Here is a 26392-nt window from a genome sequence, read left to right on the forward strand (position 1 = left end):
TGTCACCTGTCTCCCCCCTTTCTGTGGTCTCCAGGGAGAGTGGAAGGACGGACGGACGGAGCCAGCCGGTGGAAATTGGCAATGTCAGAATTTCTACAAAGCAAGGAGCTTGTGTGTGTTTGTAAGAAAGAAAGAAAGAAAACACACACAAAGCGCAAACAACATGTCTTGCTCCCAGTCGGCCAGCAAGACTCCATTTGGGCCCGCCACGAAGGCATCAAAATGAGCCGTGGGAAGCGTTTACCGTTACGGCCGACAAATTTCTCCCGAGTCCTCGCCGCGACGAATCGGCCAACGCATCGTCGGCCTCGCGATCGAGCTCGTTACCCTTTCGTCGCTGCTCATGTTGACGGGGATCGGCCTCCGGGGATGAGCCTTGGGGGGCCAAAAAACAATCATCTCTGCTACTTTAATAGACTGCTAATTGATTTGTATTTGGAAAAAAAAAACACAATTAGCAAATGTGTACCACTGTTTTTACTTCTAATTAACAGCAGCCTGGGAGTGTGTGTCACTGATCTAAAAAATAAAGACTGGATGGCTCATTGGCCACCAAAACGGAAGTCGCCATCCGCCATCTTGATACTCCCAAAACAACCCTGCCGACCTGTGCGTTAATCGCCGGTTTCGTGGCTGTGAGAAAACATTCCACGGGTAAGTCAGAAAGATTTACTTTGACACTGTTAAAGTTTGTTTGTGAATGTTTCTTTTTTTATTTTCCGATGAGCACAATTCACTTGAACAAAATTTTGTTTACGGTTGTCGTTGCTCACTGTTCAGTCTCTGCTTCACCTTTATAGGCCGACGGTTTTTCGTGAAAAAGCGATGTCAATATTTTCCCAAACTTCATCAATGGCTAAGCAAGAAAAACATTTTATGTGAAATTTTTGATGAACTTCATAATACAAAACTCTGCAAAATGAATTTGGTTTTCACATGCGAGGAAACGAGTTTCATTTTTCTGTTTGAAATAGGACGTCGCAGAGACAACAAATGAACAATGCGTTTAGCAGGTATTTCCCCAAATATATCGAAATGATTGACTTAAAATTTCATGTTTTTATGACACAAAAATGCTTAGTTTTTTGCTTTTTTACGATGATAGTGCTTCAGAGCATATTTTGGGAAAAGTTAAAATGTCACGGAAATCGGGGTCTAGGTAATATGCAAGGTGTCTTGCTTGTCACGGTGTTCTATGTATTTTCTTTGCACTTAGCCTTTTTTTTTTTTGGCTTACCAAGTCGAATTAAAAATCCTTCATGTCACCAGAACTGAAAAAATGTCAAGCTCACGCGACCAGTTTTAGTTCTACATGCCAAACTTTGAGGGAAGACCCCGCCATAATCCAACCTGTAAACCATGTCCGTCACACGTTTTGGGAGTACCAAGATGGCGGTCGGTGGCTTATACCGCGCTTGTCTTTTTTTCACTATGAGCCAAACTGTTGCCATGAAGCGAGTTGCGTTCACTGCCGTCGTCCATCCCTCGTATCTCAAATGCGGACTCGGGAGTGAAAGCGGCCGACTCGTATCTCGGTCCGCCGCTCGTTATCGTCATCCAATCGTGTGCCTGCCTGGTAGCGAGCGACCAGGAAGAAGAATTTGTCGTCTGTGAGTTACAATGGAAACCGCGAATAAAAATGGCGCTGAAGACTGTACGAGAGTAGTGAGGGCTTCCTGCGAAGCGGCGGGTGGGCCGCCGTCCAATAAATCCACCGCGGCGACGTCGCCCGCTCGCCAGCTGCCTCCACGCTTTGGTCTCGTCTAGCTTTTGTCCGCCGCCTCGCTTTCATCGCCCGAGCGACTCGCCCGGGCAACGCTGGCGCGTGTGTTTGGACCCACCTGGTGTGTGGAGATTAAGCCCGTGTGCGTGAGTTGAAGTGCAGCGGGGTGCCGGCGGGCATGTTGGACCAGGCGTTAGGAAATACATGGCCCAGGGGCCACGTGTGGCCCGCTCTGTTTGTGAATCCGGCCAACTGGGAGTTTACATTTTCCAGTGCCCTGAAATATTTTGTTGCGTTACACGTTTTTACTGTCTTCCATTGTTATATTATAATGTATATATTGATTTTCATTCTTTTAAAAAAAAAATCAATTTGTAAATACTATTAGGTTTATTATTTATTTTTAAAGAATCCTAGCAACACACTGTAGTGAAATAACATTTCTGAAATCATATTTCCCCCAGGGCGGCACCGTGGGTCAGCTGGTAAAGCGTTGGCCTCACAGTTCTGAGGTCCCGCCTGTGTGGAGTTTGCATGTTCTCCCCATGCCTGCGTGGGTTTTCTCCGGGTGGGCACTCCGGTTTCCTCCCATGTCCCAAAAAACATGCACGATTAATTGGACACTCTAAATTGCCCCTAGGTGTGATTGTGCGTGTGCCTGTTTGTCTGTATGTGCCCTGCGATTGGCTGGCAACCAGTTCAGTGTGTGCCCCGCCTCCTGCCTGTAACAGCTTGGATAGGCTCCAGCACTCCCCGCGACCCTCGTGAGGATAAGGGGCAAAGAAAATGGATGGATGGGAAAATTACATGCTTTACTTTTTTAAAAAGAATAGAATTATAATTTAAAATAGAATTCACTTAATCAAACAGTCTGGTGCATCAACCCTAAAACCCATTTCATTGTTCTGCTCCTTCTGGTGTATTTCCCTTGGCCCATTGGGGCGTGATAGTATCAAACAGTGATGCATACGCCAACAAAGTAGAATACATTTCCTCTTCTTCTACTAATTTAATTCATTTAGTAAGATGCTATAAAATGTCATTTTTTTTTGTACAGAATATGCCCGCAAGTATTGTTATTTTAGCTGTCTACATGTTTTGCGCCACCGTTTGTGTTCAGATATGTGTTGCTTTCAAAGCTGGCACTATCGATGCTAACCGTTAGCATGTCAACGCCGTTTCATTTGTTAGCATTAAGCTAAGCGGACTTACCAAAGGCAAAGCCATGTTGTTCTAAGTCCTGCACATGTAATTCCGTTTGTGTTTTGTTGAGTTTGACGGTAAACTTCAACTGGATGTGGCGTTAAATATCTTCAAGCGTTCAATATTTTCCCAACTTTTGCTCACTGTCAAATGAGCTGATTTGAATTTGCCCCCGTCACGCAGCTCAGATAGCTCAAGTTAGCGGCGACAAGCCGAAGCAAAATGTGGGCCACACGATGGCTCGTGTTAATTTTCATAAATTATTGACCAGTTAAAAGTGTTCAAAATGGCGCGCGGTCTTTGACGATGCAATATTAATGGCTCAACAAACATTGCTTGTGGAGATGTGAGGGCTTCTGTGCTGAACGCCGAAAATATACAATCACGTCTTGCATATTTGCTGATCGCCAATTTCAAATGTAACTATTGGCAGAATTTTGAGAGGGGAACATATTTTGAAAATACAAAATCAATAGGAAACCCGTGAAAGTAAAATAAACCACTCCCACCCCTTTGAAAGATTTCAAGGGGGTGGGGCTATTGTGGCAACAAAGCACCCTGATTGGCTGAGGACCGACGTGACCTCTTGCTAGATCTTCCAAGGGCGCACCTGGCAGCGGGTCACATGACGCCGCAGACGGACATATGGCCAGACAGACGGATGCTGCGAGCTCCTTGAAGTCTTTTGGCACACGAGAGAGACTTAATGGCGCCATGTTGGCTTTTCTGCGCTTGGCGGCGCTTCAACTCGCTGCGGCAATTCCGCCGAAGCTTGTGAGTAGCAAAACAAGGTCAATTGATTTAATACATGCTTTTGTTTTGACAATAATTTCGTGATATCCTGAGTGGACGCGAAGACAATGTTTGCTAACGCGTGTGCTGATTGGATGCGATGAGGCTAAGCTATGTCGGTTGATTGGCTCGAAGCTCCATTTTGTAGCGTTCTAATATTTTGGAATCATTCCATATTTGGACTGAGAGAATTGACAACGCATTTGTCCAACATGCTCATTTTCGAATCCTTGCTGCTATTTTGCCGAGCAAGATTTTTCACCACTCCGCAAAAATACTGCGTATCCGCTTCAAGCTAGCTCGTAAGCTAACAGAAGGACCTAAGAGTACTAAGTAACTTGTAATTGCGCCGGATACTCACTGATATGAGTGGAGTTGCTTGACTTCTCGGTTATTAATACGTTTTCAGCAATTGTAGTGATACATAAAATGTATTTTTTTTGCACAATATTTTTAATATATCTCCAAATGTGCCATGATAAAGATTAGCATGACTGTCTTTGTTGAGGTCGAATTATGGATGGCATTTTTAGGATAGCCTTTGGACTTCCAGTGGAAAAGTCAAATATCTGCGAAATGGATCCATAACCGGAATATTGAATGCACGTGTTCTGTCCTTAAAGCCGAAAGTTTGTTTGTAGAGTCCTCGTGACGATACGTTACACATTTTTGTCCCAGCTCTACGGGGTCAAATTACAGAGAGGCGAGAATGAAAGGCCGGGGCCGCCGATGATTGCGCCCCCCCGGCTCCCCCCTTTACTTGCTTCCTTGTCTGCAGCCATCAGAGAAGAAACACTGTGATTATGTGCAGTCACAGAAGCACACAAGATCTGCCAAAAGATCCATTTTTGGAAAATCGCTTCATTTTTACAGCTCAGAGAAAGAAAAATAAAATCCATATTTTATTTTTTTTGGTCACCTGCAGTGAAGTACAAATTTGTGGATGAAAGTACATTGCTCAGGTATTGCATCTGCACTTCACGTGAGTACTTTTGATTGGGGGGGGTACTGAAATATCTAAATTTTATACTTCTTACTGCATCAAAATATGCTTGTGACTTTTTTTTCAAGTCTTTGTGAAATGATGTGGAAAAAGACAAACGGAAATCAAATCAACTGTGTTGAGATCTTGAGCGAATTAATTTTTCGGTTCTAACAAGGCAGCATTAAAAAAAAAAAAAATGCAGACAGCAGTCGTCATGTGGGAATGTGAACCAAACAGCATTAACAATATTCCCTAATACTACAAGCTTCTGGCTTTATTATTTTTTCATCTAAAACATAAAATTAATACAGAAAAGAGGTGTTGCATGTGTGCTTCTGCTTTTTTTCCCGTTTTTATCTATTTATTCTTGCTCGACTCTGCGAGTCGTCGGGCCACGTGTGGCCATCTGCCGTACGATTCTGGGGCCCGTTTCGTCCTCACGGAAGCCAGTTTGAAGCGAGCGCGTCTTTACGTGTTTCCTCTTGGCCGCGCCGCTGACTTGTGCGACGGGCCAACTCTGAACCGAGCCGAGGCTCCCTCGCGTCGCCGCAGGCCTGCCCGGAGGCCAGGATGGATTTATCTGGATGGCACCACGGGGCCGGATGCAGAGAAGACGCCAGCTGCGCGCGGTACCTTCCCGCGATCTGCCTTGCTTTGTTTCTATCCCGCATACGCGTGTGATATCGAGCTAGTTTGTGTGAATATTTGAGTTGTTGACACCCAAAAGGCACAAAGTGATGCATTGAATTCTCTTTGCTACCCTTTTATCGGAATTGTGCACATTTCCATCATGGTGTAGCTGACTTATTGCGTATGCTAAGCTAGCAAGCATGACTATAGCTTGATTATGTAATTGTTTGCTAAAATATTGATTTGTGTGGCTAGTGTCTTCGAACAAAAGCTAAATAATATTTTTCATTTATTTAATTTATGCTATTAAGGAGAACAGGCACGAAAAATGCATGAAAGGATGACATGTAAACACAAATGAATCATATATTGTCATTGAATAATGCTACGCTTTTGTTACCTCAATTGAGTGTGAGGCTCATTTTCTGTGGCGCTAGCAAGTTGATAAGGCTAGCTACATACTTCCGAAAGGTTGAAGAGAAATGTTTTGTTGTTGACTTGGATAAAGCTAGGCGGTCATTCACATAGTCGTAAATCATTAATTATCATCTAATAATGCTACGCTTTTGTTAGCTCAAATGAGTGTGAGGCTCATTTTCTGTGGCGCTAGCAAGTTCATAAGGTTAGCTACGTACGTCTGACAGATTGAAGAGAAATGTTTTGGATAAATCTGGATAAAGCTAGGCGGTCATTCGGATAGTCATAAATCAAATGAATCATATATTGTCATCTAATAATTCTACGCTTTTGTTAGCTCAAATTAGTGTGAGGCTCATTTTCTGTGGTGCTAGCAAGTTGATAAGGCTAGCTACAAACGTCCGACAGGTTGAAGAAAAATGTTTTGTTGTTGACTTGGATGAATCTGGATAAAGCTAGGCGGTCATTCGGATGGTCATAAATCAACCGGCACACTTTTTGTCTGCTCCAAGTTCAGCGACGCGCTCGTGTGATCCATAAATATCGTACGTTGTTTCGAGCTCATCAATCACAACTGTTACATTACTGCTCCTAATGTGAAGCTAAGAAGGCTCGCGTTGCAGAGAATTGGATTATCCATCCGTCCAATTTCTACATCGCTTTTCCTTATTAGGGGATCGGGTGAGCTGAGAACCCGATGCCAGGTGGCTCAGAGCGAGAGGCGGGGTACACCCTGGACTGGTATCTCGCCAATCGCAGGGCGGCCATGGACAAAGAACCGTTCGTATGCACGTTTAAAACTGAACTGCCAGTTTAGCGTGCGTGTTTTGCCGTATAAGAGCAAAAGTAAGAATGTCAAAGACGCGATCCACACAGGAACGCCGAGAGCCGACATCCGAGTCCTGAACTTCAGAACTGTGAGGTGAACGCAGAAACCACACGGAAGTGATTTCCACTTTCTGGCTCTCTCCTCTTTCATTCCGCTGGCAGGTAAGCGACAGCAAGTCTCGGCGACCGCCGGGAGCTCATCAGAATTCCGAAGCGCGGCCGTCACTGCGGTTGCCGTGACGTCAGTGACGAATTCCGGATTCGAGAGGGTAGTTGGTGGTGGGGGGGGGTGTCGTTCCTCCGTTCGCCGAGCAAAGACCGGCTCGGAGCGCTGGAAGATTGAGTAGGAAATCCTGCGTCCTATTAGGCGCGCTGACAAAGCACGCGAGGGACTTTTATTCCGCTTTTATGGTCTCCCCGCCCGCCGAGACTCGGCATCCGACCGGAGAACAAGGCCGTAATCGTGAAGCGGCGCGTACGCCATACTAAAGCGGCTCTCGCCGTGACGATGAGCGGCAAAGGAACAGAATTAGCTTAGTTGTGTACAAAAAGCTCCAATTAAAGCAATTCTGATTTGTTGTTATGGGCTACAACAGATCATGTCATGTACAGTTAGTTAGTTACTCTGGACTCTTTTAAAAGATAATTATGGTTAAACACCATAAAAATATCTAAATAAAGCAATGTGGCCATCCACAATGTTGGTAAATCATCCATTATCCAGGCCGCTTATCCTCACAAGGGACATAGGAGAGCTGGAGACCATCCCAGCTAGCTTCAGGGGAAGAGCAGAGTACACCCTGAACTGGTCGCCAGTCAGTCAGTCGCAGATATCGACACCGTCACTGAGTGGGATTCGATCCCCGGCATCCCGCACCAAAGTCAGGCGTGGGTACCACGACACCAAGTCATGTACAATGTACTTATTATCTGTAAAATAATGCCATGGGAGCCACTGTGGAGCAGCTGGTTGGCCTCACAGTTCTGAGGACCCGGGTTCGATCCCGGACCCGCCTGGGCGGAGTTTGCATGATCTCCGCCGTGTCTGCGTGGGTTTCCTCCGAGCGCTCTGGTTTCCTCCCACATCCCAAATACATGCACCATTAATTGGACACTCTAAATTGCCCCTGGGTGTGATTGTGAGTGCGACCCTTGTGAGGATAAGCGGGAAAGAACACGGATGGATGGATGATGCCATGCTGTCAGATCAAAATGCTAACATTGCGCTGTAATGCAAAGCTCGTCTCTGTGGCCTTGTGACCTAACACCATCTTAAATCAGATAAACCATTAAAATGTCGTTAATCTTTAACATCAACCTTCTTATACACGTACATCATATTCAAATATTTGAACGCGTGTATAGTTTGAATATACATAACCGGGGGGTCCCCGCTCCAACCTCCTATCTGAGGGGGCCTCGGCCCTGAACTTGTGAAGGACCGCTGGTGTAAACCGTAAAAAAAAAAAAAATAACAGTAATTGGTATCGGCTTGGTCCGGCACAGTGGAGAAAGTGTGTAAAGCGTTGGCCTCACAGTTCTGAGGGCCCGGGTTCAATCCCGGACCCGCCTGTGCAGCGTTTGCATGTTCTCCCCGTGCCTGTGTGGGTTTCGTCCAGGCACTCCGGTTTCCTCCCACATCGCAAAAACATGCAACATTAATAGACACTCTAAATTGCCCCTAGGTGTGTGATTGTGTGTACCCTTGTGAGGATAAGCGGCAAAAAAATTGATGGATGGGTTACGTGTGTCCTCATTTTAACGTTGTACTGGAACTTGCTGTAAAATGTACGAGACATTACAGTTCACGAGTTGTCTGAGCCGTACGGCAACACGCGCCGATTTCATTTCCTGCGCTGGAGCTTTTACGCGTCAGCCGCTAGCGACGTCGCCCGCGCGATTAACGTTGCCATCTGCAGTCAGGCCGGCGCTTTTATTTTGCAATCGTGAGCGAAGAGCACAAAGTAACGTGAAGCACAGTGTTGCAAACGCGTCCGCGTTCTCAATTCGAAAGCACTTGCGGCGGCGACAAACCACTCGGCTCCCGATCCTCACAGCGTTTTTGTTTACGCCACGACCGCCATCATCATCATCGTCATCATCCTCCTGAGATGCTCGAATATGCTCGTCCTCTTCGCCGCACTTCCTGTACGGCAGCGTCCACGTGTGTGCTGCGCTCCTTCGGGCCCGATCCTCCATCATTTTGACACAACACAAAATGACAAACACACACGTACGCGCGCGCACAAAGCAAAATTCCCACAGCGCAACTTCATTTTTCACAAAAAAAAAACAATAAATAGGCGTCCTCTGGCATATATTTCTGTACACGCGTCGTTTCTACATGAGCACGCAGCTCTTGGCGCGGTCCTTCCTCAGGACGGGCGCCTGGTCCGCGGGCTCAGTCCGAGCGGGCAGCTGCGACGCGCACTTGAGCCCCCGGCGGGAGGCGCTGCGCTTGAGCGGCGGCTGGTGCGGCCGGCGCACCGACGCCAGCGTGGCGACGTGGAACACGTCCCGCACGCTGTTCTCCGACATCTTGGACGTGCACTCGGCGTAGGCCGCCGCCCCCATCTGGCGGGCCACGCTGCTGCCCTGCGAAGCACAAAAAAAAAAAAAAACAATGCTACACGGGCAAAAATAAATACAGTAAATAAATAAAGTTGAAATATTTGTATATTTTTTTAAGACTATTGCAAATTATCCCAAAATATTTTTTAATTGATATTATTTAGAGACAAGTTATATTCTTTTGAAGAATCTAGGGCTAAAGTACAAAAGTATTCCATACAGTGTGCTTTTTTTTAAAAATATTGGAATATAATTATTAGTTCTATGAGGTCATTTTTATCTGTAGTCCCCTCGTACACATTAAAAAAAATATATAAGAAAACAGAACGCATTATAGACAAATTATAGAGTACAGGGAATAATGTGTACGTACAGTACGCGGAAGAACATATGCAACACACCAGGGGGCAGTATAACACGATCGTTTAGAAGTTCAATGAAGAGTTTCACAACTAATGTAATTTCCGGCCAATAAGCCGCGACATTTTTCACATGCTTTCAACACTGCGGTTTATGCGGTGATGCGGCTAATTTGTGCATTTTTTTTCTCACGGCCACAGGGTGCACTCGAGCGGAAAAGGTAAGAGTGAGACCATTGGAATATATGTGTCGAGGAAGTGACTTTTACCAGTGTTATTTTTTATTTTTATTTTTTTTTTACCGACCCTGTTAGCGCTGTGCTAGCGTTAGCGCCGTGCTAGCGTGTCGCCGCTGTGTTACTGCTGTGTCTCAATGATTTTTACTGGTATGTTTTTTTTAACTGGCCCTGTTAGCGCCACGCTAAAGTTAGTGTAGAGTGCTGTGAATTTACTTTTTATAACTTCTTTGTTTCAATGTATGAATGTATTTATTGAAAGGATTGTTTTTCGTTAACCATAATTTCCGGCCTATGAGCCGCAACTTTTTTTCCACACGCTTTCAACCCGGCGGCTTATGCGGTGATGCAGCTAATTTGTGCATTTTTTTTCTAAAGGGGGAGAAAAGTTAAGAGTGAGACTGGTGGAGTATATGTGCCGAGGAAGTGGCTTTTACCAGCATGTTTTTTTTTTTAACCGGCCCTGTTAGAGTTGCGTTAGCGCTGTGCTAGCGTATTGCTGCTGTGTTACTGCCGTGTCTCAGTGATTTTTTACCAGCATGTTTTTTTGTTTTTGTTTTACCGACCCTGTTCACGTTACCGTGTTGTTGCTATGTTAAGGTATTAAAACTTTGAAAACTCTTTCTTTGTAAATATCTTGTCGAATTGTCTGTGTGATGCACCGTTTGACGCTATTCGCTAGCCCATGTATGGCATTTTGCATTATTTGTTAGCATGAAGCTAAGCGGACTGTCGTAACACAATTCTATGTGATTTTTTTCCCCTTTTTTTCCAAAGTTTAAAATGTACACAACACAACGTGTAATTCTCATTTTTTTTTCAGTTTAACTGGAACCAAACTTATGCCGACTTGAGTGCACATCCCATATTGGACTCATATCTCAAATGTTTTTGCTTGTGAGTCAAACTACTCCAAAACTTTCCACAACGCATCCCCAGATGCTAGCGACCATTAACGCCTTCGTGTCTGACTTCTTCAATGTCATTTTTTTTTACTTCTGTGCCGAATGTTTGAGAGTAACCCTGCAATATGCTTTTAGCAGCTGTCATCCGCATCAAAACCGGCGGACTTGATGTTCCCGAAGACGACGATGACACGTCGACGGGAAAGCGCAAAACACGTCCGAAGTGCTGGTGTCGTCGTGTTCAAGCTATTCATAGAACCCAGTAAAATTGCCTCACTGATTCGGTAAATCCAACTCAAAACTGCTGAAGAGCGTGACGCCCACTTCCTGTTCGTGCGTTTCCCGTGATTCCTCCAATCGCACGCTCGGGCTTTCAATCTGCACGGCTTTGATTTTCCCGTTAGGGGGCCGCCGCAACGATCCGCAGGTGAGACGCGTGCGCGTCCTCGATGGGGGGTGGGGGGGGGTGGGGGTCGTGATAGTGCAATCTGAGGCAGATTACGGAGGAACGTGAGGGGTTGAAGCGGTGGTCAGTAAAAGCGCTGGCGACTCCTCCGCTGTGCTTGGAACTCGACGCGACATCAACGAAGCGTTTAAGAGCGAAGACGATTGGATTACGCCGCACGCCCTCTGCAGGGCGACGCGCACCTTAGCGCAACTACAGAGTACTGTAGTTCTTATTTATTGTTTTAGCGACATCTTACGCTCTACTTTTCAAAACGGATATCTGTAATTTCTACTCCGACAAAAGCGGAATAAAGTAAAATCATTTGGGGAGAGGGGGAGGGGCAATATTGTCAGACAAATAAATTGTATTATAACGGGATATTTTTTTGGGAACAAAAGTTGTAACATTACAAAAGAAAAAAAATTGGGGTAACACCGTGCCAGTAATATTGCAGTGTTAGTTATGATCAATATCATTTGAAGATCTTCAGTATCATAAGGAATATTTGTTCCGAGTGTCTGACTTTTACCGGCCCCGTTAGCGCTGTGCTAGCGTGTTGCTGTTGTATTACTAGCGTCTCTCAGTGATATTTACCGGTAAGTTTTATTTTAACTGGCCCTGTTAGTGTTAGCGCAGCGTTAGCACTAGCTTTAGCGCGGCGCTAGCACTAGCTTTAACCTCTTTCTGTGCACCGTCTTTTTAAATATCTTGTGTTTCAATGTGGGTTTCAATGTTGGCTTTTACATAGCTGTGGCGTATGTATGTACCAAATGGTATTTCCTTTACAAATGTACTCAGTGAGGCTCGTAGGCCAGGAATTACGGTATGTATATTATATTAAACAAACGTCACCATTTGATAAGAAGTTGTAATGTTTTTTTTTTTTTTTTTTTTTTACCAAATTTGTAATTCTGTCAGAAAAAGAAACAATGAGATATCCCACCAAAATAATGACAAAATTACATTGGAATATTTTTTTAAAAAGTATCAATTTTACTTAAAAAAAAAAAAAAAGGTTGTAATTTCAAGAAAAGTAACAATGAGATGTGCCACCAAAATAATGACAAAATTATATTGGAATATTTTTTTAAAGTATCAATTTTGGCTTAAAAAAAGTTGTAATTTCAAAAAAGGTAACAATGAGATGTGCCACCAAAATAATTACAAAATTACATTGGAATTTTTTTTTAAAAAGTATCAATTTTAGCTAAAAAAAAAGGTTGTAATTTCAAAAAAAGGTAACGAGATGTGCCACCAAAATAATTACAAAGTTACATTGGAATATATTTTTTAAAAAGTATCAATTTGAGTTAAAAATAAAAAATAATATTAAAATAGTATTACTGGAGGGGAAAGATTTTTTTACATTTGTTTCAGACCAATAAGGTGATGATAAAATAAATTTTACAAAATGAATAAATGCAATGTCAGAAAGTAAAAAAGTAGTCATAGTAGAGAGAGTAAAAATCAGCAATATCATGATAAAAAAAAGAAAAATCTTTCAGCAAAGTCATAATGTTATGACAAATAAGTTGTATTAATACGAGAGGGGGAAAAGTTTCAAAAACCGGCTCCTTATTTTGTTTGCCAAGGTCGTGAGTAAACTTCAGGTTCAAAACATTTTTCGAGAATATTGCGAGGAGCTTTTTGGTGAAGGCGGTCGCAGGTGTACCTAATGCTGTGTCCGCCGAGTGCTCCAGCAGACTCAAACAACCGCTTCCCGCGGCCCCCCCCCCCCCCGCCCCCACTCCCACCCATAGATACGCCGTAGCTTGTCATCTTTTGTTTACACATCTTATTTACGCAAGCGCTTCATTTCCAAGCCGCTGACGTTTCTTTTTTTTCCCCATTTGTTTGTTTGTTTGAGGCCGTGTCAATTTCGACAGCTTTTTTTTTTTTTGTGTGCGCGTGAGCTTTTCTGCGTGCCGCTCGACAAACACAACACGCTGATTAAAATTCACGTATCGGCCGAGCGGCTTATCGGGTCCGACTCGGAGGTCGGAGGTTCGTCAACGTCTGTATTCCGCCGTTGGAACACGCGAGTCCGCAGTCACAACCTCGGCGTAAAATTCAGACAAAAGCGCAAAACCCAGCGATATGTCAAACATTTCACTTACTGTTAAAAAGAAATATAAAACATCTGACTTCATATTTCATCCCCGATAACTCAAGTACACCGCGACCTCGGCGTACAAGTGATCTCACTTGTGAGTATTTTGAAGTACCGTTATTTCCGGCCCACGATCTGCGACTTTTTTTTTCCACACGGTTTCAACCCTGCGGTTTATGCGGTGATGCGGCTGATTTGTGCCGCAAGGGGGCACTCGAGCGGAAAAGGTAAGAGTGAAACCGGTGGAAAATATGTGCCGAGGAAGTGACTTTTACCGGTCCGGCCCTGTTAGCGCTGCGCTAGCGTGTTACTGTATGTCTCGGTGTTTTTACCGGTATTTATTTAGCTGTTAGCGCAGTGCTAGCGTTAGTGTTAGCGTGGTGCTAGCATTGGTGTTAGCATTAGCATGGGGCTAGCATTAGCATGGCGGCGCTAGCGTTAAACTCTCTGTGTACCGTCTTTCTTTGAAAATATCTCGTTTTTCAATGTGGGTACTTGAGGCTTTTACACAATATGTACCAAATGGTATTTCCATTTTTTTTTTTTTTTTTGTCTTCAGTCATGAACAGAAATTTGAGTTGTGAGCGCTAGCGATGATGGCAGTGAAGCAGTTTGGCAGATGGTGAACAATCCTTCAAAAACAAGATGAATTTTAGTTTAGTTTGACAGTAAAGACAATTACAAGTTGTGTAGCTAACCAAATCACACTTTGTCTTATGAATGTTCACTAGCTTAATGCTAACAGATTGGAAAAACGCTTTATTGGGAGCGTGTAACGAAATCCCCGCGAGAAAAGTCTGACAACAACGAGGAATCTACTACAGAACAGGCAAAACCACATCAGAGTTGGTATCGGCAAAACTTGGAGTTCTCTGCAGCCACTGATTTTATTCAAAATCAGCAGCTCTATCATTTTTGTAACTATCCTGATGGAGGAAATATGAAACTAATACATTCTATTGAATTATTTAATCTTTTTATATAGTATAATACTATAGCATGCTTTTTTTCCTTGCTAAAAACACGTTACAAAAATATTCATTGCTGTTTTCTGGAAGACAGGAACAGATTGATGCTATTTCCATTTATTTCAATGGGGAAGGAGGATTTAAGATATGTACTCATTTGGATTAAATCGCTAGTATGAGCCCCCGGAAGACTTTTGAGGGCTCCTGTTGAGGACTTACGCCCGGACGCGGCCTCGTTACCTGCTCGTGGGTGACGGGGATCAGGCGCTGCTTGGAAAGTTCCCTCAGCGTGTTGACGTCCGTCCTCATGTCCACCTTGCAGCCCACCAGAACCACTTTGGCGTTGGGGCAGAACTCCTGCGTTTCTCCCTGCCACTGTGCACACAAACCATGACAAAAACCTTTAAATTTTGGTTGTGACCCATTTTTTGGGTTTGGACACGACGACTGTGTATTGTGCATGAAGCGAGCCAGCCCCCCCCCCAAAAAAAAAAAAAAAATGGCGGCTGCTCCATTTGGTAGCACATCTGTCTTTGGCAGAGTTCCGTGCGCCGGGAAAAATCTAATTAGCTTGAACCCCAATGCCATATGTCGGTTAATTAATTGCCAATTCTCTCACAACTACAGTCAATCGATCAATATTCTCCTCCCGAAACAGAGTTCACATGTTGCGGGTTCAAATCCGGACCCCCGGTCTTCCCGTGTGGAGTTTCCGTGTTGTTCCCAGATCGCAAAATAATAAAATGAAATTGTTGTCATTTTTCAGACGTCACCTTCTCACAGCTCATTGGTACGGCACTAATATGACTGCGGAGGATACATATTTAATTTTAACTAGTAAATAACGTAATTTCCGGCCTACAAAACGTGACTTTTTTCACACGCTTTCAACCCTGCGGAGTATGCGGTGATGCGGCGCTAGCGTTAGCATTCGTGCACCTGGTTATAAGCCTCGGTACACAGAGAGAGTTTAACGCTAGCCTGGCGCGAGTTAGGCTTATAACTAGGTGTGATCTGTAGCCCGGTACTGTTATATTGTCTGTCTACATGTTATGCTGCAATTTTTTTGTGTTTAATCTGTTGCTTAAAAGGTTAGAGCTCCACAACATGGATGCTATTTATCGTTAGCATTTAAGATAGCAGATTGAAAGGCTTAGTCATGTGTTTGTTTTAAATACACAAAGTGTGAGTCCCTTTATGTTTAATTATGCAGTATACAGTACTTCAACTGGGAGTGGCAGGAGACATTTTGACGCCTCTGTTTTGAAGACCTGTTCACTAGTTGCCAAAAGTGGTGCTCACAGGGAAGTTGAGTTGAATTTACCGTCACGATAAAGCCCTCATATCTCAAGTCTGTACTTGTGTGTCAAAGCCAAATATATTCTGAACAATGGCTCGTATCTCAAGCCACGTCAGTACTCGAAATAATCTTTTGATGTGAATGTGAGTGAGAATGCTTGTTTGTCTACACGAGCTCTGTGACTGGCCGGCAACCAGTCCCGAAGTCAGACTCCAGATCACCTGCGACCCTCGTGAGGATAAGTGGTATCAAAATGGACAGATGGATAAACATCGATGCTGAAGCGCAACTGAAAAAACAAAAGTTTTCTCAAAGTGTGTGACACAAAGACACCACAGCCTGGAATATTCTGCATGCCAAGCGCCCAATGTCAGGCGCTCCGCTCAGCCTTTGTGTCGAAAACAACCTTTGACCTCTCGAGGACCGCCCTGAAAACAAGCACCAATCAAAGGATGTGATTGTTTAAGCCTCGCTCCGCTGCGGGTCAAGAGTCTAATTCGGGACGGCCGTCGTCGCAAACAGGTTTCGACCGCGGCCCTGAGATGAGATTAGCGGGGGGGACGGGTAGGGGTGAGAGGTCACGCCATCTCTCCCACCCCTCTCCCTCCTCGAAGGGATTCATGGGAAAACCAAAACGCTTGACGGCAAGATCTGATGAAAGGCTCCGCTGAGGCTTGTCTGGATATTTTGGGCTGCCCTGGGATACACTTTCAAAATCTGGAGGGGGTGGAGGATCAGGAAAAAAACTAAACAAAACTGCTAATAGTTGAGTTTTTAAGTGAACAAGGGGAAAAAAATGAGAATATGTGAATTTGTTAACAGAAAACTGAATATACAAATTACTACCGTAATTCCCAGTTTCAGAGCGCACCTGGTTGTAAGCCTCGGTACACAGAGTTTAAGTTTAACGCGCTAACGCTAGCACCACGCTAACATTAAAGTCTTTTTGTGTACCGAGGCTTGTAACCAGACACGCTAACGCTAGCGCCGCACTAACGCTAGCACCGCGCTAACATTAAACTCTTTCGGCGTACTGAGGCTTATAACCAGGCACGCTAACGCTAGCGCCGCACTAACGCTAGCACCGCGCTAACATTAAACGCTTTTTGTGTACCGAGGCTTATAACCGGGTACGCTAACGCTCGCGCCGTGCTAACGCTAGAAATGCGTTAACATTAAACTATGTGTACCGAGGCTTATAAACATGTACGCCAATGCTAGCACCGCGCTAGCGTTACGCTTTCTGTGTACCGAGGCTTATAACCAGGTACGCTAACACCGCGCTCACATTAAACCCTTTCTGTGTACCGAGGCTTATAACAAGGTACGCTAACGCTAGCACTGCGCCGCATCACTGCATAAACCGCAGGGTTGAAAGCGTGTGAAAAAAGTCCCGACTTGTAGGCCGAAAATTATGGTACAATAAAGTGAAACTTAGAAAAGGCAAAGTATTTTTGCCCATAGGAATAAAAGTCAATTCAAATTTTTTTCCGGCCTCATTAAGCGTGACGCTTGTGCGCAGGCTCTTCCTCTTTCATACGTTTCATTTGCGTATCTCGTGCGCACGACCCCCCATCTGACCTTCCATTCTGCTGAGGATTAAAGGTCAAGTGGATATTTTGATGAGATAAAAAACGAACGACGGGGCCGCCGTTCGTTACTATGTTGCCGAGCAACGCGTGTAAAGGATTTTGATAAAAAACAAGCCATTGACCTTTTTAATAACGCTGTCCAGGGTCTCGGGGCGGCTGATGTCAAAACAGATGAGGACGGCGTCGGAGTCGGGGTACGCCAGCGGCCTCACGTTGTCGTAATAGGAAGAACCTGCGGAAATGGACCCCCCCCCAAAAAATATAAAAAGTCACATATGGCAAGAAAAAGGTCAGGACCGCAAAAAGGAGAAATAAACAAACTCATTCTGGAGCCCCGGCAGACCCAATGGATCATTATGTCCATTAAGTGGTTTTGCCAAAAGTCAACACAATCTTCTCAGAGTTGTTTGCGTTTGTCAATCAAAAACCAAATAAATCCATAAGCCGACCTGTCATGAAAATTCGATTTCAGGTCATGTTTAAGGTCACATTTTTCCAATTGTTATACAAAACAACACTTTTTGCCACACACGCTCAAGAGTTTTGGCTCACCCCCAGCCCCAGAAACACAATCTTGGGAACAAAGCATTCCGCTAAATCACAGGTGTCAAACTCGAGGCCCGGGGGCCAGATGCGGCCCGCCACATGATTTTATGTGGCCCGCTAAGGTAAATCATGTGATCAACTTCTATATTTTTGTTAAAATCTTGACAAAATTTCGAATTGTCGTATCATAAATGATGACGTTGAGATATTGCAAGCATTTTTGTGCTACCAAACATCAATAATAGTTGAAAAACCCTTTACCCTTGATTTGTGATTCCAAAACTAGTTGATAATTTTTAACGCTTAAATATGATGGGTCAATTAAAGATTTTTCAGTCCTAATGGCCCTCTGACAGAAACCGTAACTACAATGTGGTCCACGATAGAAACGAGTTTGACACCCCTGCTCTAAATTGCGGCATCCATTTTCCAAGGTGTTAGCATAGCATCGCTAGGTAACTGCGTGCTGCAGTGGTCGAAATTCCTCAAGTTATTCAAACCAAGTAACTCGTAATTGCGCCGGATAGCCATTAATGGAGATGAAAAGCGCTCAAGCGTGTAATATAGTGTAGAACCTGAGCCCCAAGTGTGTCACTAGGCATCGTTTTAGCCAAGTGAAATCGTGAAAAAACAATTTAACGCTATATGCCCACAATTAGCGCATACATCGACCTCAGTCTTTGCACGTTTTTCAGCAATTACCTTTGAACATTTACAACGTAGGACTCGCGAGGTTTACCGCTTACACCACGCGTGACGTATTTTGAAGCAGATTTTTCCAGAACATTTAGCTTAACGTCGGTCCGAGTCGAACAGCCTCATCTCGTCGTCCGGGTTCGGACAGGCGCCGGGGTGGTCCTCCTATTGTCAGAGCGAGAATGCGGAGTGGTTTCTCAAAAGTGAAGCCGGAGGACCCCGAGGGCCGCCCGGCGGCTTTTGTTCCTCGCCGTCTGGAGAGCGGCGGCACAAAGGCCCGACTGAAAGGTTGAAGCCTTCAGACGCATTGCTCAAACTGTCTCGACACCGTGCCCGCCACTCTGAAATTTCGACGCTCGCCTCCTCCGCCGCGTGCTCGTTCACGCACTTTGATCAAGTCTGAAGCTCTCGTGGTTCTTCAGACTAGATGAATCCCAACCTGACTCTCTCGCAGGGATGGGAAGTCAAAGATGTGCGAGATCTTTTTGAGATCTTCAGGTCTCATAATTTGGAAACCAAACCAAACGTGAACTAACGACCCCAAATGCGTACCTGTCAAGTTAACATTTTTTGATCATCTCAAATTTTGTATGCCGTATAACAACTTTTGTACGGGGGAGGGCACAGTACGTTTTTTTTGTAAAACCGGCGCTCGTCTCGGTTACCGGTAGCAGACGACAACGTCATCGTCAATTTGCTAATTTTGTCGCGGTGCGCTAGCAAAAGTTATCCTCGATCATGCATTTATTTTTCGCGCTTATTACGGCTTTGTCGATAAAGCATGTTATTTCTGCATACCTGTATAAACAGCCCAAAAAAATCCTTATGGAGAGCAAAAAAATCCTTATAACAAATTATATGTCAAAATAACAGAGGGGAAAAAAACCCCACAAAGTTTTTCAATGATTTTTATTGTAGATCTCCAAGATAATGATAACATCTGAAGTTAATGTCTAATCATCAAAGTCTATTTAGTGGCATTACTGTGTTCAGAATTGTGTTAATTTTAATGATTAATTTATAAGTAATAAGTAATTTTGTGAGAGGTGAGGACAGTTTTCCGTTTCTCTGCTCGCTATACGGTGTAGCGGCGTGGACAGTAAACTAAGCTAATGCTAACTATAGAAGCCAGTTCGGTCGCCTCGCGATGACGTCAAAGCGCGCAGTGAACATTGGGAATTTGAGTCCAAACCACACCCGAATTTCTTTGAGGATTCAAAATCAGCAAATGATTGCTGGTTCAATCACACTATTTTATGACTTAACAAGTGCGAATAAATGTATTTAATTGTTCCCGTAAGAGAGGTAACACAACTCAAAGCGTCGCTCTAACGTTCCCAAACTCACGGCGGACTCCCGGTGACACCGCGGGGAAGGAAAAATTTGTCGTCGGCTATTTTGAGGAAGCGCTTTGGAGGAGGAGGAAGGGTGAACCCGGCCGATGTGCGAGCCAGAACACCAGCGAGTCGACCGCAAACGCTCCGCTAGCGAGCGCGACCGACCGCGGCGAAAAAGTGTTGCGAAACCGCAAGAACTTTTTAGAGAGAACGAAATTTGGTGTGCAGTTTCGGAATCCGTACAATTTTGTGATATACGGCCGTATACGTAAAATCCGTACGAACTACGGCTAAACCGAACGAGTTGACGGGTATGTTTCCGTTTCGGTATATTTCGAAGTCAGGTATTTGCGTTTTAATCGAATAATCAACCGGTTATAATCGAGAAAGCAAGCATGGAAGGACCCCCAAGTACAGGAAAAGAAGAACTCAAGGATGGATTCAATTGTCAACAAAAGATCCTCAGTTCTTGTTCTGCGTTGTGTGTAAAAAGGATGTGGAAGTTGCTGCTGCTAGTGGAACCTTTTCTAAAAGTGCAGGACACGAGGAAAACGTACCGAAAAGCAAATCACTCGTCTTATTGAGCAAGCACTTCGTCTCGACTGCTGATCCGGCGCCACCCTGCAAAGTTACAAATGCAGAAATTCTCGTCTGCCATTTTCTCGCGGAGGACAATATCCCCATTTATGGCTGCCGACCACTTCTCTGACTTAGTGAAATCGACGTTCCCGGATTCGCAGACCGCTAAGGTAAAGACTTTCACATGTACCATCATTTCTTACTGACATTCTTGTCATAAAGTCACTCATTTCCATTGCCATAAAAAATATTATTCAATTCAATTTTTTCCCCCCATCATTTTATTTCATTAAAATTAATTTGTTTTCATTTAATGTAAATATTTGCTCCTAGTAATAATTTAAAATAATAATAATAATCATTTAAATAATAATAATATTATATTTTTTTAATTACTTCAAGTCCTGGACATTGCGGTCTGTTTAATAGCAAAAAAAGGGGAAAAATAGAATTGTTAACTGTGGTGATATATATATATACACACTGTATATAGATTAATTTTTCTAAATTTTTAAAATGAAAATTTTATGGTTAGAAGACTATATAACTATGCTGGTATTTATAATGTGGTTAAACTTATTCTTATATGACCGTAGCACCAAAAAGAGACTTAAGAGGTTATATTGGCTCACTTTTTTTTTTTGTTTTTTTTGATGGGGATAACACAAAAACCCGACTCCTTGATTTACCGGAGTTGGCAGCGATGAACCGTTCCAAGAAAAAAAGACATTCCGTGGACAAATGTTGGTGGGATTTTGCTCGTGACAAGTGGAAAGAAAAACTCTGTTCTCTCGAGAATTATGGAAAATAACGAGGCCGATACCGTCGTGATTAGCAATGACGTGACGGATGTGAAGAAAGCGAAATACTTTTGCCAGTCAGCTGCCTCGCTCTCATCCAGATACTTTTCGGGCGGCAACGGCATCAATATTTGCAAAAGTATTCCGCCGACGTCACTCCCGCCCTTCACCGGTCGCCTCGGCGGGCCTGTTAAGGCATACTTCAGTCGCGGGTGCACAAAGGCGCTAGCGCAGCCTGTTTTTAGCATCACCGTGTTCTCTTTTCTTCACGACGGAACGAGACGACAACAATGGCGAGCGTGCGGCAACATCGTTCAGAGCGCCGTTTCCACCCCCCGAGGGCGACCTGCTATCGGTCCCCGCTGAGAACAATGCGGCAAACACCCCCGAACGCGCTCGGGGGCTTCGCGTTAAACATGGATGCCTTTCTGCCTCAGGGCGACTGGAGACGGCGAGTTTTGTAGCGCAAGTAACGGGCGAAAAGGTTCTTTCTCAGGAGCAACTAAAAAAACGAAACAACACAAATGAGAGATTCTGCATCCAAAACTGATAACGATATGATACTGGTAATTAATCATGTATTTATGCAGTACCATAAGTGCCAAGAATTGAATATCCATCAATCTTTTCAACACATCATGTCTGCAGACGGCATTGTTTATATTTACCGTGAACACACATCTTACAATTCAGCGTGAAAGCCGCGGGCGCATTGTTGGAACGGGCGGGCGTTATCCGGCTAGCGGTAACCATGGAGAATGTAAACGATGTGTAATCATGCGGCGAGAAGTGGAAGGGAATTTAGTTAGTCCACCAAGCTTGGCTAACACTCTTGTGCCGCGGTCGAGGGGCCCCCGGCCAGACCCTCGATGACTTCAGACAGCTGGCTAACTAGCTAGCTAGCTAGCTGTGTCAAACTTTTGCAGACAATCTGCATGCCTCAAATTTGTTTTTGTTTTTTTTTTTTTTAACTTGTTTGTGTTTGCCTGTTAAACGCCCTTGGAAGAAATGCACCATACAGATTTTATTGATAACCGTAACCATGACGAACCTAAGATAGTATATGTGAAAAGGCAAACAGTCATCTACTAGCATTGAAATCTATTCCGTTCGAATAATGTACGGTTTCACCTATTTCTGCGTTGTACAGTAATTATTTTTCACCACACGCCTGTAAAAATAAGGTAAGCATGACTTTGTTTTGGGGCTGGGACAGATTGATCACATTTTGGTTCATTTCAATGGGAAACGTTAAATCACTTCGTGAACATTTTGAGTCCCAAACGGCGTCACGGAACTAATTCAAATGTATTTGATGTAAAATGCTCCCTTGCATATTTGCGATTCGCTAATCATGACTTCATCCATCCAGCCATCTTTTTAGCCGCTTATCCTCACAGCTTCATTTATTCCTCTGAGTCTTATTTTTCCTTAGATGCATACAATACTTTCCCGTGTTTTCTCATCATCTTTTTTGAAGGCCAAATCCATCCATCCATCCATCCATCCATTTTCTTTGCCGCTCATCCTCACAAGTGTCGCAGGGCGTGCTGGAGCCTATCCCAGATGTCAACAGGGAGTAGGCGGGGTTACATCCTGAACTGGTTGCCAGCCAATCGCAGGGCACATAGAGACTATCACACCTAGGGGCAATTTAGAGTGTCCAATCAATGTTGCACGTTTTTGGGATGTGGGAAGAAAACGAAGTGCCCGGAGAAAATCCACGCAGGAGAACATGCAAACTCCACACAGGCGGGGCGGGGATCGAACCCGGGACTTCAGAATTGTGTGCCGCCCGACTTCATCTATTTGAAGTTGGTTTTTTTTCAACTTATCCTGTTTTTTGGCTGAAAATCTAATTTTTACTGATTCTATCATCCATCCATCTATTTTCTTCTCCGCTTATCCTCACGAGGGTCGCGGTGAGTGCTAGAACCTATCTCAGCTGGCAGGAGGCGGGGTACACCCTGAACTGGTCGCCAGCCAATCGCAGGGCACATGGAGAGAAACAGTCGCACTCAGAGTCACACCTATGGGCAATTTAGAGTGCCCAATTATTGTTGCACGTTTTTGGGATGTGAGAGGAAACCGGAGTGCCCACCTGGAGGAAACCCACGCAGGCACGAGGAGAACATGCAAACTCCACACAGGCGGGTCCAGGATTGAACCCGGGACCTCAGAACTGTGAGGTCAATGCTTTCCAGTAACTATTTGAAGTTGTTTTTTTTTTTTTTAACCTATCCTGTTTTTTCCTCTGAAAATCTCATTTTTACTGTTTCTATCACACTCAAGCCAAATCCGTGTCTAATATAAAAATGAGAGCTAGGGCGTCATTTCGTCGGGCCACGGCACTGAATATGCGCTTTCCCACCCTCATGTGGCATTCGTGGCAAATATTTGATGTTTGGATGTTGATATTGTACAGCAAGCGACGACAATACAATACGAAACGTTATTGTCGGTCCCACCCCGGCAGCGCGGCCGAGGATTGTTTTGGATTCAGCGAGTGCGTGGCCCGTTTCCAGCGCTCGTTGCCATTCAGTCGGACCGGTCAAGGACACCCACGGACGACGGTCTGCATGTGAAAGAGGCGAGCGAGGCGGCGAGCAATGACAGAAGCAAGCGAGGAATTAGGCAAAAAAAAATAATCATGCAAATGATGCGGGCGCCGCTTGAAAAATCTGTTTAAATGTTTAACTTTAGAGGCTGTTAACGAGGCCGTCGGGACGGACGCGTCGGACCCAGACGTCAACGTGATTGGCAGGTCACGGAGACCACGCGCGCCGTTTCCCTGACTGGCGGACGGGAAGCCGCCTCAGCACTTCTAGCAAAGTCGGACAGAAAGTCCTCAGAGAAAAGTGGAGGGGGGGGGGGCAAAGCGAGCTTTACCAAAAAGAAGCCAGATTAACTGTCATTTTTTTTTTTTTTATGAAATATGATCTCATAGAAATGATCTCCCAAATACATTTTTTAAACATTCTCTCTATTGTTGTCAGAATATTTTTTTTAAATATTCAGTACGGCCCAAATTCAAATTAAATTAAATTTAAAACATACACATGAAGCTGTACACTCACAAGAAATAGATTTTTCCCGATCTATTTTTTTTATTTCCTTAGAAGAAGAAAAAAGAAAAAGTGCTGAAAAAGATGAATTCTAATCTTGCATCTACCAACACCGTTGACATTTTCGAGTGCGTTTCGAGTGCGCAATGCATCAATGAAGTCGTTTTTAAAAGGGGGGGGGGTCATCGAGAACATGCGGCAAGCTTTTAAAAAATAAATCACCTTATCGCCTCACCGCAGCCCGTTTTTTCAACAGATAAACGAAAAAAAACGACGAGTGTCGAGGTCGAGGTGAGGCCCGCGTGATTCGGACGGACGGATCAAATAAAAAAGGACGCCGTCGCTTTGCCCCCGTTGACGGACAAAAGGTTAAGTGAATGTCGAGGACCGAGGTGGGGAGCGGCCTGGTAGGAACCTCGGGAAAAAAACATAAAATGTCGGGTCAAACGGGACAAGACAAGGACAGGCATAAAACACATGAGGGGTTCGTAGTAGCTTGGGGAGGTGCTTATAATCATTTTTTTACAGATATTAAGTGAAATTTAGCAAGCCGAAAACAGTAAACACAATATAGAATGATATTTATAATTTCATATGTACTCTGGGGTGGAAAAGCGAAGCGTGGAGAATCTCTGTCACAGAACTACACGAGGACAGTACAACGTTGGTGACACCTGCTCAAAGTCATGTACACAATTGACATGCTATCTTTCAAAAATTGCTAACCGTAATTAACGGCGACTTTTTTCCACACGCTTTCAACCCTGCAGTTTATGCGGTGATGCGGCTAATTTGTGCATTTCTTTCTAACGGCCGCAAGGGGGCACTCAAGCGGAAATGGTGAGACTGGTGGAATATTATGTGCCGAGGAAGTGACTTTTACCAGTATGTTTTTTTTTTAAATTGGCCCTGTTAGCGCTGTTCTAGCATGTTGCTGCCATGTCTGAATATTACCGGTATGTTTATTTTTTTTAGCACCGCACTACCGCTAGCGTGTTGCTGCTATGTTACCGTCGCGTCTCAGTGATTTTTACCAATGTTTTATTTTTCAAACGGCGCTGTTAGTGCCATGCTAGCGCTAACGTGTTGCTGCTATGTTACTCCTGCGTCTCAGTGATTTTTACAAGTATGTTTTTCTTTAACCGACCCTGTTAGCACCGCGCTAGCGCTAGTGTGTTGCTGCAATGTTACTGCCGGGTCTCAGTGATTTTTACCAATGTTTTTTTTTTTAACTGACGCAGTTAGCGCCACGCTAGCGCTAACGTGTTGCTGCTAAGTTACTGCTGTTTGTCAGTGATTTAGGTATGTTTTTTTTTAAACTGGCCCTGTTAAGTGCTATGCTACCGTGTAGCTACTGTGTACTTGCCGTGGCTGTGTTTTTTTTTTTTTTTTTTTAGCGGTATGGTTTTTTTTGGTGTTTTTTTTTTTTTTTTTAAACCAGCCCTGTTTGTGCTACCGTGTTGTTGCTATGTTAAGCTAAGCTAAGGTATTAAAACTTTGGAAACTCTTTCTGTGTACCTTCTTTGTAAATATCTCGTGTTTCAATGTGGGCGCTTGCGGCTTTTACACAGGTGCGGCTTATGTACGTACCAAATGGTGTTTCCTTTACAAATGTACTGGGTGAGGCTTACAATCGGGTGCGCTCTGTAGGCCGGAAATTACGGTACATCCACAGATCTGGTTTCCCGCTATAAAGTATGAATGGGAGCGTGTGAAGAAAATGATTCCAAGCCCAATAACTATTGATAAATAGTTGTACAAGCCCCCCCGCCACAAATTAATGAATAAGAAATGCGAGGTTTAGTCAACCACAAAGTATCCCACTGGGCAGCTTTCAACTGTTTACGCCATGTTAAGTTCTTCATCAAAACAATGTTGCCCCAATAAACGTCTTGAATTTAAACCCTTGAACTCAACCCAAGTGTTAAAATTTGAAAGCGAACTAAATAAAACTCTGACCTGTGTTGAAAGTATTTCCGCTCCAAAACAATAAAGCCGCTTTGGCAGAGGCTGAGCAACTTTTAGGAGCTTTTAAACTTTGAATGGGTTCGTCATCGCCGGAATAATTCACCTTTTGCTCATTGATGAAAGAAAAAATGTTAGGAAAAAACAAAAAAGAAGCCCTTTGCCTGGAAGCGCTCCGACGCGTCGGCGCGCATATGGCCGGGAATCAACGGCCGGCAAACAACCTCATTAGGCCGCCGAGACGCCTGCCGCGCGCACAAACAAAAGCGGCTTTAATACGCTCGCAAATGTCTGCAAATAAATGCAAAGCGGCCAGCGCGGGCCAGTTAAAGCGAAA

At 44.2% G+C, this 26392-nt stretch overlaps 1 protein-coding gene and 1 long non-coding RNA gene across 2 annotated transcripts in view; one reads left to right on the forward strand and one right to left on the reverse strand.

Annotated features, from left to right (window-relative positions):
- Positions 1–591: 591 nt before the first annotated feature.
- On the forward strand, positions 592–5502 carry LOC133514852 (uncharacterized). Its single transcript, XR_009798871.1, has 3 exons — positions 592–654; positions 3520–3700; positions 4397–5502. It is a non-coding gene; the product is annotated as an uncharacterized LOC133514852 (long non-coding RNA).
- A 2990-nt stretch (positions 5503–8492) lies between these two features.
- Positions 8493–26392, reverse strand: part of LOC133514153 (rho-related GTP-binding protein RhoN-like) — a 41559-nt gene continuing 23659 nt past the window's right edge. The window contains exons 3-5 of the mRNA XM_061845564.1: positions 17190–17299; positions 14416–14550; positions 8493–9173 (exon numbers count right to left, since the gene is read on the reverse strand). Of these exons, the coding sequence (XP_061701548.1) occupies positions 8919–9173; positions 14416–14550; positions 17190–17299 (500 nt within the window). The 3' untranslated portion in view covers positions 8493–8918. The remainder of the gene's footprint in view (positions 9174–14415; positions 14551–17189; positions 17300–26392) is intronic.

The sequence above is a fragment of the Syngnathoides biaculeatus genome, chromosome 16 (genome assembly GCF_019802595.1).
Source record: "Syngnathoides biaculeatus isolate LvHL_M chromosome 16, ASM1980259v1, whole genome shotgun sequence".
Taxonomy (NCBI): Eukaryota; Metazoa; Chordata; class Actinopteri; order Syngnathiformes; family Syngnathidae; genus Syngnathoides; species Syngnathoides biaculeatus.